At 43.3% G+C, this 16,580-nt stretch overlaps 1 protein-coding gene across 1 annotated transcript in view; it reads right to left on the reverse strand.

The window, feature by feature from the left end:
• The window catches only part of Ankfn1 (ankyrin repeat and fibronectin type III domain containing 1), a 309,663-nt gene that overhangs the window by 66,753 nt on the left and 226,330 nt on the right, over positions 1 to 16,580 (reverse strand). Inside the window, exon 8 of the mRNA XM_021177915.1 lies at positions 551 to 648. Coding sequence (XP_021033574.1) covers positions 551 to 648 — 98 coding nt within the window. The remainder of the gene's footprint in view (positions 1 to 550; positions 649 to 16,580) is intronic.

Below are 16,580 nucleotides of genomic sequence, written 5' to 3' on the forward strand. Positions count from 1 at the left end.
GTTCTAGCTTTTCATTCGCAGTTAGTTTATGTTATGTAGAGGGTTATACCTCTGCCCTGTATAAGTTTCTTTTCTGTAGTAGCAGATTCAAGCAGTTTTTTTTCTTCTCCTCCTTTTTAATCAGGGGGAAAGGATTTCTCTCAGGAAATTGTGTGACTCCAGTTGATGACTGATCTCAATGGGGCGGTGGGGGTGAGGGCCAGATGAGGCTGTTATTTTTACCATCAGACAGGGAGTCAAAATTGGATCTCCCAGAGCCTTTGATCCCCCTGCAGATTAGACTGTGATCCAGAAAGCAGCAGCTTTCAAGGCTCGCATGAGGCCAGTCTCTTTCTGATCTCCTTAGAACATGGCAGTTTACAAAGTGGTTCATGCTGTCTGCTCACCCCTTTGTCAGACTCAGATTATGGATGCCAGACATATCATGCTTAACGAATGGCAGTTGTTGCCAGAGGCCTGGGTGTTGGCTGTTGCTTGGAGAGTAGGCGTCTGCTACCAGTATCCCTGTGCAAAAGGCAGAGGATGTCAACTCCCTCAGGGGGACACTTACCGTGGTGAGTCCTGTGATTGTACACCTCAGCGTCTGCAGGTTACCCATGATGATCTCCCCAGCCAACGGGGAAAAGTCTTTAGACATGCTCCATTCCACTGAGGGGGGATGGGGAGGAAAAGGGAGAGGGGGAGGGGAAGGGGGAGAAGAGGGGGATGGGGAGAATAAGACAAGACTTAGTTACATGATAAGCAGTGCTGCAAGCAATGCCTCTAACAACCCCACCTCCATCTTTGAATAGCTCATGGTACTCCTTGGATGGTGTCATTTAAAAAAAAAAAAGATGAGTCTCCCCCTCCAGAGAAAAATACATCAATCCTCATGTATATGCCTGATGAGTTTTTAAATCTTGATAGATAACAACTTGCATATTATGCGTGCCTTTTGTGATGTTTGTAATGTGAGCTGTAACGCATATTAAATATGCATCTGTTAGCGACCCGGATGTGTTCTGAGAACTCGTTATTCAGCAATTTCCTTGTTAAGAACCCTGTAGACTGTACTTACACAAATCTAAGTCAGCAGGATACACTAGGCTATAGGCATTTAGCTTGTATTTTATTGAGGTGCCTGTGAGGTGAATGGTGCTAATTTTTGTCCATGAGGCCATTGCAATATTAAAGACACTGTGTATCTGTGTACACACACACACACATTTAGGTACATCATAGATAATATAGCAATCCAACATATGAGTTGCTGAATGCAAGTGGTGAACAAACCATTAGAATACTTATTACTTCCTTTGTCTGATTTTCCCTCCCTTTTTTAATTTAATTTAATTTATTTTTTTTTTACTGAAAATTCTTTTTTTGGAGTTACAATTCTCATCTCAGATGAAGACACGTCTCAGCTCATTTCCTCATCCGATGCCTTCTCCTGATAACACCCTCTTCCTCCAGCGTCTTGTACACTAACCTCTTCAGCTTCCCTCTCACAGCCTTCTCTCAGCCTCCTTCAGGAGCTTCTCCTGGAGCTGCAGTTTGCGGCTGAACTGCCCAGCGTCTTAGTCCTCTGACACCCCCCAAAGAAGGTCTTCATCCATACTCAAATTAACCAAATTCCAACATCCCATCGTACTATGTGACTGGATCCTTTCATAGCATCTTCTGCTGGTTCAACGGGCTACACCAGAAAGATGAATGGGACATCACAGGAGCTAGCTAGAGTCTTACATAACTTTGTATATGAGAGGGACTAAAAGTAAGCAGCAACAAAGCCTTAGGAGCCAAAGTCACATGGAAAAACCTCTTGACGACAAACAAGAGACACGAAGACTGATGATATCTTCTCTATGACACCTTAATATCTAGGCTCTCACTTTTGGAGTGCTGTCTCTATTCCCTGTCTCACCTCTTTGTCCCCTTAATATCCAGCTTGCTTCCTTCACTCTCTAGATATCCCACTCCCTAAATTTCTCAGGGCTCCCATAACTGGAGCAGCCCAGTGAGGAGCACTCCCCCTCCTCTTGCCTCCCCCTGCCCCCAGTTTTTTGCAGCCTTCTTTTCCTGTGTTATACCTCTCCTAGGTTTCTTCTGCCTCTTTGTTTCTAAGTCCTTCTTGGTTCTTCCTTTCCAGTTGATGCTGGAGGGCAGGTCAGAGGGGCGGATGTTGCCTTTCCTTTTACTGTGTGTGTCCTTGATGCTGGTCTTCTCTTTCATGTCACTGTGGGTCTTAAAAGTGTGACTCTAGGTATGGCCTCTCCTTTGTGCTTTAGCCTTCTCCTGTAAAACTCTTCATGTGCGCCTCTGGTTTGTCTGAATTCTCCCTAAGTAGGAGTGTCTACTCAATGTTACTGAATTGAATTTCCCATCTATTCAACTGCCAAACCGAAGTCTCAGAGCATTCTTGCCTTGTCTTTCCCCTACTTCCTTACAACTGGTTGATCACGGAACACAGTTTCCACTTCCATAATGTCTCCTGTCAGCTCCCCATTTTCCTTTCCATGATAGCAGTCCCAGAACAGACCTTGATAACTATAAGCATCAACATCCAGGGGCTTCCTTATTGGGTTTTCTGCTTGGCTCTTCATCCTTACAGGTGACCCTCATACAATAGCTTGAATTAAAGATTAAAGTCATAGAGTATATATGCATATGTAATATATAAAGAAACTTTTAAAGGAGTATATAATACCTTCTTTATATATAAATTGTATATATAATATATATTACATTTTATATGCATTTTTTCAAAATGTTTTATTATTCTTATGTGCCACTAGCTCTTGAAGAGGCAGAGTCTCTTAAAGAAAAATTGAGAGAACTCTGTAATCAGAATTGAACATCATACTGAACTGAAAATAAAGACCAGCAGGAACAGTAAACTAATGACAGTTAACATTCAAAGAGAGAGTCTCACTGTGTCATGATGGCTGGCCTGGAGCTTACTATGTAGTCCAGGCTGGCCGCTAACTGACAGAGACCCAAGAAGCAGAGGCCAGAGAGACAGCTCAGCAGTTCAGAGCACTGGCTGCATTTACAGAGGTCCTGAATTTGGTTCCTACCACCTACATGGCAGCTAATAACTGCCTGCAACTCTAGTTTCAGGACTTCTGACGCCTACATACATGTGTATGTACATAATACTTAATTCATATACACATAATACACACGTACATACATACAAATACATATACATATATACATACAGGTACTGACACATAAACATGAAGGAAAAAATTTAAAAAAATCTTTAAAAGGCAGCAAACACATAAATACACCTGAACAGAGCAACACCTTTGGGGAATAATCTAGAAACAAATCTAGCTAACTGCCCTGAACCAGGTGTTCCTTACACGACTCCAACCAGTCTTCCTAGGAAAGCCCCTGAGAGAGGATTCCTGGATCTTGCTCTCAGAAAAGAGCTAGCTAAGAAAATAGCATCTAGGAACCAAGAACTCAAACAGGTTTGAGAACTCCATATCTCCCCCACCGGAGAGGGCAGACCACATCTGCCCATTCAGGAGCAGCAAGTCAGTCTGTCAGTCCATCCACTGCCCCACTCAGTTCCAGGGGGTCTCAACCTTCCTAATGCTGTGGCCCTTTAATACAACTCTTCATGTTGTGGTGACCTCCCAACCATAAAATTCTGTCCATTACTGCTTCCTAACTGTAATTTTGCTACTGTTATGAGTCATAATGTAAATATCTGTATTCTCTGATGGTCTTGGGCAACCCCTGTGAAAAGGGTGTTCTATCCTCCAGAGGGGTCGAGACCCACAGGTTGAGAATAACTCTTCCAGTTCCTGCTTCAGTGAGGAGATATCTCCACCCATCCTGTTTCTTCTCTTTGTTTTTTGTTCCATGGGATTTCTTTGGAGTCTCTGGAAGCCAAGTGCCAAGCACCACAATCACACAGACCACAGAAGCCGTCCAGAGAAGATGGAGCCCTGATGCTCCTCTGACTTGTATGAATCACTGGGCAATTCCAGCACAGGCTTTCTCCATTTTGCAAGTTCCATTCTATTCACATGCAGGGCACGAGAAACAACAATCCGAGGACCCGGATCACACTGACATGTGTTATGCAATGGTTGGACAAGGGCCTCCTGAGTCTGATTGCAAAATGGGAACCTCTCAAAGAGACACACACAGGGACAGCCCTGTGCCAACAGCAGGCAGAGTCAGCCAGAGAGCCATAGACTCAGTCAACAGCACCAGTAGTCTGTAGAAACTTCAGGATCAACCCCTGGCACCCAAGATCCCAAGTAACAGGAGACAGTCTTATCTAAATCCTGATCCATAGGAAGAAGACCCCCAGCTCAGAGCCACATGTTGATGTTTTCCAGGGAAGGGCTGGGACTCCGGTCTAACAATTCAGATGACAGCCTCAAATCAGAGGAAGGGTTCATAGGAATTCTAACAGGGTTTGGCAAGTCATCAGTAAGACTTTGCTCAAAGATACAATGCCCAATATTTCTGAAGGAACCACTATTTTTGTCTGAATAAAAAGTATTTATACTCTATTGAAAAATGTGCTTTACGAAAACATGTCTCAGTAGAACACAAGGACCTGGCTTCTTGACAGACAAAACAAAACCAAGAAGCAGGTCTGTGTGGAGGTAGGTTCTGCTCAGGGGAATCACCACTCAGTCTCTCTCACACAGTAGTCTGATTAGATCCTGTGACTCTTGTGTGTTTCAAAGATGAAGGAGTTTGAGAAAAAGAATTCATATCAGAGGGAAAAGTTTTCCTTGTTGGGAGAACCAGTGTGCTCTGTGTTGCCAACAGTGCTTCTCCTCCATGCACTTTTTCTGGGCTGGGGTGGTTGTGGTTGTGGGAGCAGGGAGGGGGCATCTTTCTGGCCTGAAGCTACATGGAAATGCAAGCTGCTTCTGATCAGCTAAAGAAGGAGAGAGTATTGAGCAGGAGTCCCTGGAACAAGAGGGGATTCAGGAAGAGAACTGAGCATGCTCCCTCTGGAAAGTTCTTTATAGGTAGTTTAAGACTCCATAGGATAGTCCTGAGAAAACCACATATAAGCATTCTCTAAATCCCTGGAGCTACATAGATGAACTTTAAAACCAGATAAGACATAATTTGAAGATAAAGATCATAGAGACTGCTTCAGTATAGTTTGGAGAACAGAAGCCATATGGTGGCTCGTTAACAAATGAAAATGAGCAAAAAAGGTGTCAAAACCTCTTAAAGCCTGTGGCTCAGTGATTCACTCTATTTACAACAGATAACTTTGGCTGTTCAAGTGGGAAGCTTTGTGATTTTAACAAATATTTATTTATTTATTTTTAATCTAGGATTCAAGAGCATTGTGTTGTTTTGGGCAGTGCTATGGCTTGAGTATGATTTGTCCTGGCCATGATGAATTTGACCTCCAGAGAACCAGTGTTGGAGGGGAAGTAGTGACCTTGAGAGATGCTTCGGTTGTTAAGAGGAAGCAGTTCCACTCTGGAAGGAGTGCTCAGTTCTCATGAGACCTGATCAGTTACCATAGGAGCAGGTGGTCTAAACACAAGGTGGTCCCTCCTGTCTTGTTTCCTCTGTCTATTTCTGCTTTCAGCTATGAGTTGAAGCAGCATGCTGTATATGTTGGTATCATACATCCGGGCTTCCCCGCTTTCTGAACCCTGACCCACAATAAAAGCCTCTTTCTTTGATAAATTACCCAGCCTTGGATATTTTATTCTAGCACCAGAAAAAGAACTAAGATAGGACTGGGAAGTTCTAGCTTCACCCCACAGGGACTTGATGACAGGGATAGAAAATACAGTTCAGAAGCTGAGGAAGATAAAGAGCTCCAGCCTGGGCCTGTCACATTGAAGTCTTTGATGTGATAGAAAGTGTTTCAGACTCAGAGTCAATGACTCTGAAGTACTTGGGCGCACAAGCAGAGGATACCATCCATAGCAGGTAGATCGCAAGCGTCAGAGTGCTAGCTAAGTCTCAGGCTGGTTTGTTTTTGAAACATAAAGACAACACAAAAGCAAGCACTGCCTTGATGTTGAATTGATTTCTCTTGAGTTGACAAAACAAACCAACCTGCCCACCCACCCCTCCAAAAAAAAAAACCCAACCAAACAAACAAAATCCCCAAAACTCCCACACTGCCAATGCACCAATCAAACCCGCTACCCTGCCAGGTCCTCCAGCCATTTGGACCCACAGCCCATCCGTCCAGAGTGTACTCAGGAAAAATATGCTAATGACATTGTATTTTCTCTCCCCTCCCCCACCACCAGCCCTTTGTCTCCCACCCATCACTGTTTACACTGCTTTGTCTCTTAGTATACTACTCTCTTTCTCTAAAGCTTCTGCCCCTTACTTCAGAGGTGGTGCTGTAGCGTTCTCTAACTTCTCAGGGGAAGCATCCCTGCCAATCCGCTACCCCCCCCCCCCCCGCATCTCCTGCAAACTCTCCAGCAACTCTCAGACTTCTCCAAGAAGCTCCTGCTTCTTCAATCATTTTGCATTTAAGAGGTCAGAGCAGCTTGTCTGTGAGAATTTTAATTCCCTTGGGGATCCTAGGAGACTCTTGTATAGATGGTTCATTTGTGGCAGGAACCAAGAGATTAGTACTGTTCTCCAAAGCCCCCATCTTAGTCCCCACGGCAGTGGCAGCAGCTCTGGAAACTTTAGGTGGGTTAGATATTTGATTTCTGATTTGGGAATGCTTAAGGTCTAATATACACACAAGTCTGCTGCCCATACACAGATACTTTTGAAACAAGCAGTATCAGAATGGATCAAAACACAAGAAAGAAGAGCGGGTTGGTTAAGCGGCTCCATTCCCGGTCTGGTTAGCAACTGACTCCTGTCTTCCACAGTCCAGAATCTTGAACCCTTCATTTGTCCATATATTACCTCTTAGGAACTAAAACCAAAAGAGACAGACAGGGAAAAAAATGGGCGTGGGGGGGCATTTCCGATTTCCTATCAGTTCTTCTATGGAACCAAAACAGCATTCTTGCTGGTCATACTCTGGCTGGCGCCTGGGCTAATGAATGGAATTTGGCTAGACTGCCCAGCCCAGTACCAGCATTATGAAATCTTCCTCGGAGCCGTCGAAATGTGCCGTTTCTAACCTTGCAGGCCAAGCCCAGCACTAGAGGAGCAGAGAGGGAGGGAAGGACGCACCCACTGAGAGACCCAGATTGCAATCAATCGCAGCCATTCCTAGTGATGAGAAAAAGGTTCTTGGTACAGCTTGAACCTGCTCAACTCTTGCGGCTTTTAAATTGTAAACTGATAGGAAAACTGTGGAGTTGGGGAGTCTTTTTTAGCTCTGATAAAATGTGAGGTCGGAGCTGCTAGACTTTTTTTTTTTCTTTTCATTTTAAATTCCCTTGGTAGTCCTAGGAGCATGGGGGCATGCGTTACTTTCAAACAAGAATCTTTATTGTTTGCACACTACACGGTCATCCAGTTAATTAGAAAAACATTTTCACCCAAATTAAATTTCCCTAGAAAAACAATGATTTAAATTAAGGGCAAAAGTCTTCCAGTGCACCCCAATATCAGAAACACTTTCTTGCACCTATTCCTTTTACAGGACTAAAAGCAATGCTTGGATCAGAAGGCTGTATTTATTTATTGATTGTTAGAGTTCACCATCCACAAAAGTAGCCTGAGCTAATTTACCTGCAATCTTTCCACTCTTAGTTTTTGCTTGTCCTGTGTCAGTACTACATAGAGACACAGTCAGGGGGCATAGATGTATAAACGTCCATATATATATATACATATACACACACATATATATATGTATATATTAGTGAGCAATCACTGCTTCACACCCCAAAAGGTCTGCTACATAGTCTTTATCGTTTGCTTTTGAATTCCCTAAGAGTTATAGCATTGTGGCTCCGTGTGTGAATTTATTCTTTCTCTCGATCCTCTTGGATGTCTATATGGGAGATATTACATTTTCATGGCTTTCCCTGCCTTCAGTAGTTCATACTCTCGAGAGCCACATTTAGCATGAGATGCATTTTGGATACTGCAGCTCTTCAGAAGCCCAGCTGCTGCCAGCCACACATCTCCAGTGAGATACATAGGAGCTTCCTCTCTTAGATGCTGACCTGACCCTTAGCCAGAGCCAGGCTGCCTCTCAGTGAATTGTACTTCAGTGTTTTCTGCACTCCGGGATGGCAAAGTTTAAGGAATTTGCCCCATTGGAGGAAATGGAAGCCCAATGACCCTCAAGCCTCCAAGAATCTCCTAAGTAAGTAGATTTATCTACTGGCTTTTTTTTTTTTTTTTTTTTTTTTTGCTATTAAATGAAGTGTTGGGAAGAGTTCAGGCAAATGACACAATATAGAGTCTCCAACATGGACTCATTATGTCACACTTGGAGCCATGCAGTATGACAGTGTGGCTTTTTGAGGTAGCATCCTTATGGGGATGGAGGAAGACAGAGCTGATCCCAGGAGCCCCACAGGGTGTATAGGCAGTGGTTAATGCTTAGAAACTGCCAAAATGTTAGAAATTTGGTCAACATAACTATAGCTGAGAGAGAGAGAGAGAGAGAGAGAGAGAGAGAGAGAGAGAAAATAATATCAATGCAAAGCTGAATAAATGACATCAGAAGGCAGCAAATGCTTAGACTCTTGACTCCTTGATCCACTCTTACACTCTTGAGGCTCTTGCACAATGGCACCTCCATGTGAAACACTGGGCAACTTGCCAGGCTGCACCTTCTCGGCACCTGCCCAGTGAAGTCCTGACCCTGTCCACTGAGGGGATATTTACACCAGAGAATCAGCAGAGGATATCAATCACAGCTTGTTTTATTGTTTCGTGAGCTGTCTAGACCAAGTACCAGCAAGCTGTCATTCCAGACCTGACCCAAAGCTGGTTTTGTGTAGTTTGCAAACTAAGGATGGCTTTAGTTCTTCTTCTTCTTTTTCATTTTTAAAGGATTATAAAAAACAAAACATACACATAAATAACCTGTGACAGAGACAAGATGTGACTTGCAAAAAAACTAATGTATGGACTCTCTGCTCTTTTGGAGAGGAAGTTTACTGATTTGTGGTCTAGATTTAAGAAAGTAATAGAGGTGATATTAATAATGCTGATTAAAGTAAAAATTTTCAGGGCCACTGAGGTGGTTCAGCAGGTAAAGGTACTTGTCACCAAGCCTGGCAACCAGAGCTTGACTCCCAGAACCCACTTGGTGGAAGGAGACAGCTGACTCCTGTAGGTTGTTCTCTGACATCCCCCATCCCCCACTTTGTCATGACACGCATTTGCATGTGTGTGTGCATGTGTGAATATACACACATAAGTAAATGGATATAGAAATCTTAAGTGTAAAATGTCTGTGGCAGTTGGCATAGCAAGCCACACAAAGCACTGAGAAAATACTCTTTTAGTGTTTTAAAAGTGATGAGTTGATTTAACAAGGCAGTTGCTTATGGCGCTGGGGAGCAAGTCGGGCTCCTAAGAGGATTTCGTTGCTTCATTTTTGTCTTGCTGCAGTGAAGTGAATGAGAAAAGCAGCAGCAGCCAATATTAACGACAGAACCGTACTTCTGTACTAATCATGACTGTTGGCTTCAGATGAGGGGCTCAAACAAATAAACAAATGCATCTGGGTAAAGTTATTGGGTTATAAGGGTTTTACGATAAAGAATAGTGCTTTTTATTGCTATTTATAAATCACTCGCTGTCCTGTATGCATGGTAAAATTCATACTAGATTCATTTGTGTCTATGTATTCGCATGTGCATCAACACACATCCCCCTCATCTTCCTCAAGGAACAAGTTAAGCATTATATCTGTGGATAAAGGCTATGAGGTTGCTCGGAGAGGCTCAGTGGCCTGCTGGATATAGTATCTGATGGGTGAACTGTTCATAAATCAGGCAACACTCTGATAGCAGTGGTCAAAACCAAAATACTCATCCCTCCCACGTAGTTGGCGTGGCACAGTGAGGGTTTGAAGGTCAATAAGGCCAACTGCTAAGTGCTTACTGCCTAAGAGGTCTGGGCAGTGGCCACCAGAGGGTCCATACTTGCTGCGTCCATTCTTGTTGCTTTATTCAGGACTGGCCCAGAAACTGGTACAGGACACAGCATGCAAGGTAGGCAGCTTTGAACTTGACTGAGCAACTGCATGCCTGAGTCAGGGCTGCCAAACCGGAATATTGACCATTTTGCATGGCAAGGAATACCATGGTCCTTCCAGTGGTATGAGATTGCCCCGTGTCTAAGTGGACTATCTGGGCTTCATCGTCAGTATTGTGTTTTTTATTAGTTATAAGGATTTTATTATCATACATTTTTATTATATTTTATTCCATAGTTATCTGGGCTGCACAAATAGGCAGTTTTAGGACACTATGCCCTGATAATAGATTCATAGTTCACTAATCCAGATATACTTATCCACGGTTTCTTTCTCTTTGGAGCACTGCCATAGTGCTGAGTTGTAAGATATCCAGCTAGATGGTTGCTTGTTTAGAGGTCTTTTTTTTCTTTTAAAGGAGACATTGTGGCGATAATTTTTGATTCATTAGAGAAGCATTTGCTTTTTGAAGACTGTAACAATCAGTATCTCGGGCTCATCACTGAGTGGCAGCTAGAGATCCACAGGCGAGGTGTGCCTCTTCCTTATGGGAGAGTCCGTCTTTTGGATCAATGTCCTGAATCTGAGATGTTTTTGACTTTCCCTCATTGAAGGAGGGCACAGGGAGGACCACTGGTTCTTCACTCGAGTGTTCAGCCACTTTTCCTTAAGGGCATATGCAATGCTGCCCTTATTGCCCAGCGTTTCGTGGTCTCACAGAGAATCTGCGAGTGTGTTGAATAGGGAGGACAGAAGGAGCAGGTGGTGGTACTGGGACATCTATGCAGCCTTGCGGAAGCTCTCATCCATTATAGGGCAAACTTTCCAATAAGGTTACCTTAGGGCAGTGGTTCTCAACTGTCCTAATGCCGTGCCGACCGTTTAATTCAGCTCCTCATGTTGTGGTGACCCTCAACCATAAAATCATTTTGTTGCTACGTCGTAACTGTAATCTCATGGTTATGGATCATAATGTAAGTATCTGATATTTGACAGATGACGAGCCCTGTGAAAAGTTGGGCTGACTCCCAAAGGGGTAGTGACCCACAGGTTAAGAACTGCTGCTTTGGGGGCATACAAACTCCGGAAAAGCGACCTAATTGGCCCCAGGGCAAAAAATTACTGAGACAATACATAAGGTCCAAGGTATATGGCCAGTTCACAGCTTTTTGAATCCTGTTGTATGCGTGAAAAATTAGGATCACCAGTCACAGGGAAGATGTCATATCAAATGACATATCAGAATATGTCAGCTTCCTTGGCAGGTGATGAGCCTTTCTTTAGAGAAAGGCAGTTTGTTTGTTTGTTGTTGTTTTGTTTTTTGTTTGTTTGTTTTTGTTTTTTCCATTTTTTTCATACTACATTTACGTAAAAGACACAAATCCATTGAGGGAAGATCCATACCACACTGATTTTTGACATCCTCTCTGCTTCTTTTAGTAGAAGTTATATGGAATCAGGGCTCAGGTCAACTGGATTTCTTTCTGATTTTGTTTTGCTCCCAATAAGGTACATAATAAAGGGCTCTTTCCTGGGTAGTTTGCATGACTCACTGCATTTCTTCTGTCTCCAGGGAAGGAAACCCACAACTTCATGAGAATCTGCTAATCTATACAGGCAGTTTCATCATTTACCCTGAGAATACCCACCAGACAGGCAGAAATCATTCTAGAGAATTTGACCAACTTAACCAAAGTGGTGGGACTCTGGAGTAAGGCCAGGCCTTCCTGCGCCCGCTTCCTGAATCCCTCTCCAAGCTCCGGAACACTTGCCTTTCCTTCCTTGGACTTGGTTGTATTTCTCTCCTTCCAGGGTCTAGATTCTCAAACAAAACAGGCTCCTTCCTCTTTTGGAAGAAATTCACACAGACTTCATTTTGCTGGAAGTCTCTCCCCTTCCTTCCTTTTCCTCCTCTTTTCTCTTCCTTCTCTTCCCCCCTCATTTCCTTTTCCTCCTCCTTCTTCTGACCTCTTTGTCTTCCTCCTCTTTCTTCTTCCTTCCTCCTCCTTATCTACCTCTTCCATTTCCTTTTCCCTCCTCCTCCTTCCTCCCCTTGACCTTCATATTTCTTTTCTTTTCCCAGTAAACACTAAAAACATCCCTTTTGTCTTTTCTGACTCCAGAGACAACATTAAGTCTTTGAGAATCGGATACTGTTCTCCACAGCATAGAGACAGATAGCTTTTACTCCAGGACAGGGACTCAGATCATCTTGCCCACTTGGCCCCTTGAAGCTAGTAAATACAAGTATAGATTTATGAAATTGATGTTTGATCTTTTTGTTAGTGATGATTGGACTTTATTAATTTTAAAAATGCATATATCTAAGATGTATGATGTGATCATTTAGCTTGATGTTGTCATAGTCATCATAAGATAATTACTAGAGTCAGTCCAGTTAACATATCCACTATCTTACATATTTACTCGTATTTTTATGAAAATAGTGCCTTAAATTTACTCTCTTAGCAAATTTTCGACATATTGTCCTCATGGCCCTCTGATCTCCATATGTAGTCCACTGCTTGCTCATTTTAATGAGGTACTAGCAGAGGCCCAGGAGAACTGTGGCTACTGGGATGTCAAGTGCCCAGATGAAGAATATCTCTGTAGTCAGTGCAGAGCTGCCTGGTGTTTTCTGGTGACACCCCAGAAGCAGAGACTGGATTGATGGTTTTAAGAAAATTGATTCAGTTATTTTTAAAAGAAGCAAATAATGCCACAAAAAATTGGAAGGCAAGAAGAAAATCTTGAATTAAAAATGTACAACTATTTATGGGAAAGCAATAGAAAGTGGTCACTGAAGGATGCTGAGAGAACATGTGTTGATATTTATTGGGGAAGTGCCCTTTCTTAATAAATACTTCATTCAATTCTTGGGAGAATCCTTTGTGATAAATACCACTTCTTTCATTTTACAGAAGAGCTGTCTGGGACTCAAAACTTTGACCTCACCAGCTTGATTCTGTGCTCATCAAAGCTGAGTTCCAAAGTAAAGTGCTCAGCCCTACCTAACCTCCCGAGTCCACACAGAGGAAACTGAAGCCATTTTAAGTTCTGTTGTGCTAAAGGAAGCCCCATCAAACAGCTTCCAGTACTGGACTTCTACTGACAGCCCAAGACAGAGTGGCTCCCCTGTCACCTTTCCTATGGCCCAGAGGACTGTCTTCAATACTTTGGTTTTCTTGTAATGATCTTAAGAGGGAAAGATAGTTTGTGTGGAAGGCAGGGGAAGGGGACACAAAACAAAACAGGGGATAATGAGTCCTGTAAACATACATTCTGTATTCTCATGGCAGGAACATGTGGGACTAAGAGCCAAGATAAGTACTGATGAAAGGAAGGAAGGAAGGAAGGAAGGAAGGAAGGAAGGAAGGAAGGGAGGGAGGGAGGGAGGGAGGGGGAGAGAGAGAGAGAGAGAAGGAAGGAAGGAAGGAAGGAAGAAGCAAGGAAGGAATAAGAAAGACCAGAAGGAAGAAGGAAGCAGCCATGCAACAGTCACTGCAGACTTGGAGCAATGCCTGGTCAGTGGGCTTCAGACTATGCAGCTGTGCTGATACCAAACCGTGCTCCCCACCATCCTCTGTAGCCTCCCTGAGCATGGCCATTTCCCAGCAAGGCTTCTCTCTCTCTCTCTGTTGTTTCCCCCACCTGTTTCTCTCTTCCCTGGGTGGAGCCATGCAGGCTTTTAAGTGTGCGATAGGAGGGCAGACATGGGAACAAACGAGTTACAAAGCAGTGACTGAAGACCTAAAGGAATTTGAAAGAGAACAAATTTAGTAAGTAAATAAGAAGAGGAAGCAGACCACCTCGGGAGTAGCCAGCAGAGGCCTCCTCTCTCACTGAGGGGGATGTGTTATTTTGTGCCTTTTCTTTCCCTGTTTGTCTTCACATTCTACTGTAAATTACTCAACAAGGTACCTTACTGATCCTGAAAAAAAAAATCCCATCCTTAGATTTTTCCCATCAAGGCAAGAAAATGTGTTCCTAGGGAGACAAAGAACCTTGTTTTCTATTCTCAGGCTCAACCCGCACTTCTGTGTGTGGGGATGGCCAGCCTGGGTGATATTGAGGCACACAAAGACATGGCTACATAGGGCTCTCTTCTTGGGGAGTCTCATGGCTTCAGGACATCAAAGAAAACTTCATCTTGAAAGCAATACATGTGTGTTTTCCCCTCGATTTCCCCCCAGTAGGTGAAGCATCAAACTGTACACTGTATCCTTTAGCCGGGGGCATTGGAAAAGGCCAGGTTGCTTTCCTGCCTTTATCTCTCTTGATTTGTTGCCTTTGGTTTCTGCATTTCTACTGACATGTGGTGCCTTTAAAATGTCAGTATTTACAAAGTTCATTGGATCTAAACCATAAAATGTTGAGCATTCTCAAGCTTATCTGTTGGATATGTAAATTGGCCCATACACACCCCTTTTTCTTGGATCATGCCTACCATGTAGTAAGTGCCCATGAAAGAAATCTGAAAAGAGTTAGAACATTTAATAAAGTGGTCTGTCAGATTCACAGTTGAAAAGGAAGAACAAAATTACTACTTTGCGAATATTCAAGAGAGGTCAGCACTGTAGGGACATGGGGAGGGGGAGTCATCAGTTCTTAAAAAGTCTCTTATCATTTATTGTTCTAAGGCAGTCAAGGTGGGACTGGAAAGTCACTGGCATCAAGGTCATTTTGGAACGAAAGTGCTTGATCTAAGGATGGTGGCGAGAGATTCCTATGGACTTCCTAAAAGGATTACCAAGATAATCTAAATTTACTTACTAAATTTACTTACTAAATTTGTTCTAAAAGGATTAATATGTACTATAGGTGTACATAAAATAAAGATAATTGAACCCATCGAATTTTGTATAGAATACCAAGTTAATTGTTGGCCCATTTGAGATAAAATCAAATCCAACTTTAAATCCACTGATGACGGACTAATTAATTTGTAGGTCTTTAACTAAGACCCCACCAGGGACCCGATGGGAAAATGTTGGGATGAAAATCTGAATAAACCCTGACTCTCACCCTCAAAACAATTATAATTCACTGTCTTGGGGTGAGGACTAACAAGTAAATGTGATAGCTATTAAGATTCAAGCAGATTGCTGTGAAAGAGGAGGGCTGGGGGTAGCGGCAATCTTCAAACCTTGGGGCAAAGTTGAGATCCAGAAGGGGAGGGCTGGTTCCTGGCAGAACCCCCGGAGGCTCCTTAGGTCTACTGAAGTAGAGTAAGGTCGGGTACCCCAGCCAAAGGCTGCAGTGTGTGCAAAGGCACCAAATCACGGAGTGGCCAAGAGATGCCAGGCAGTTATAGCAAACGGAAGTGAGAGAAAGAGCAACATCAATGATGAGATGAGATGGGACTGGGAGCAAGTCGTGCATTAGGTTAAGATGGGTCATCATTATTTGAAGGTCTTTGCAAGTGATTGAAAAACTGGGCTGCTGTATCCAATCTGTGTTTTTTAGGAAGCCCACGGTTGTAGTTTGTGGAGGGAAACTGAAGAGAGCTCAGACTGTATATAGACTCAAAGGCATAGCATAGCTTTCCTGGCTCTGATGTAGGAGGTGGGAGAGTGCCACCTTGGTGGAGTGGGGGGAGGGGCAAGTTGCCACACTTCCTCTTACACCCACATCAGTTGTTGCTTTCTTTTTTTAAGCATCTGCAATAGAATTTTTATGTAAACCCAAATGTTTGGCATCACAGTCTCTCATAGGCATGGTGAATGCTGAAACTCAGCTCTAACCCCCTCCTTAAAAACCAAGAACTATTAACAACGGTGTGTACTCCAAACTTCCCAAATCAAATATGGTTCTATCAAAAGCTATGAGCTCTCTCCGGGTGTGTGCAAGCGGTGGTCTCTGCTCTACTCAGAGTCCAGTGGCAAAGAGCAATAAAAAATATTGGCATCTCATTGCCCATTTAATATTTATGTAGCTATGCCATCTCAGCTTTGTGCATTTTAAAACCTCAGCATTGGTTGGGTCTGAGGTGAGCTGAAATCCCTTCTGACAGCAGGGTTTTTTCGGGGGGGGGATGCTTTCATCCATAAATAAGTTTCAAAATAACACTCCTATGGTGGCAGGAGATCAAAGAAACACTTTGTTAGCATGGGGGCTGCTGGAGTTGTTCCTCCCACCCCCAGGACTTCTCTGCAGGGAATAAACTAGATCACCCTTACTAGGGATCCAGGCAAAGGTGCCTGTGGGCAAGCTCAAACCAGAGTCCAGGCAGATAGACATTTAGACCACAGCTTCCCTGCAGGGAATCCAAGAGAGAAAGCAGAGGAAGATGTGACCAAGAAAGGTAGGCCTGGGGATAGTGACTGCCTAGCTCTCCTGACAGGAATGTCCTACAAGGTTATGACTAATTTGGTATGCAAGAGCCCTCTTCCATCTTTTTCTTTTTTTTTTTTTTTTCTTTTTTTTTTTTTTATATTTTTATTACATAATTTCCTCAATTACATTTCCAATACTATCCCAAAAGTCCCCCATAGCGCCCCCC

The sequence above is a fragment of the Mus caroli genome, chromosome 11, assembly GCF_900094665.2.
Source record: "Mus caroli chromosome 11, CAROLI_EIJ_v1.1, whole genome shotgun sequence".
NCBI classification, from domain to species: domain Eukaryota; kingdom Metazoa; phylum Chordata; class Mammalia; order Rodentia; family Muridae; genus Mus; species Mus caroli.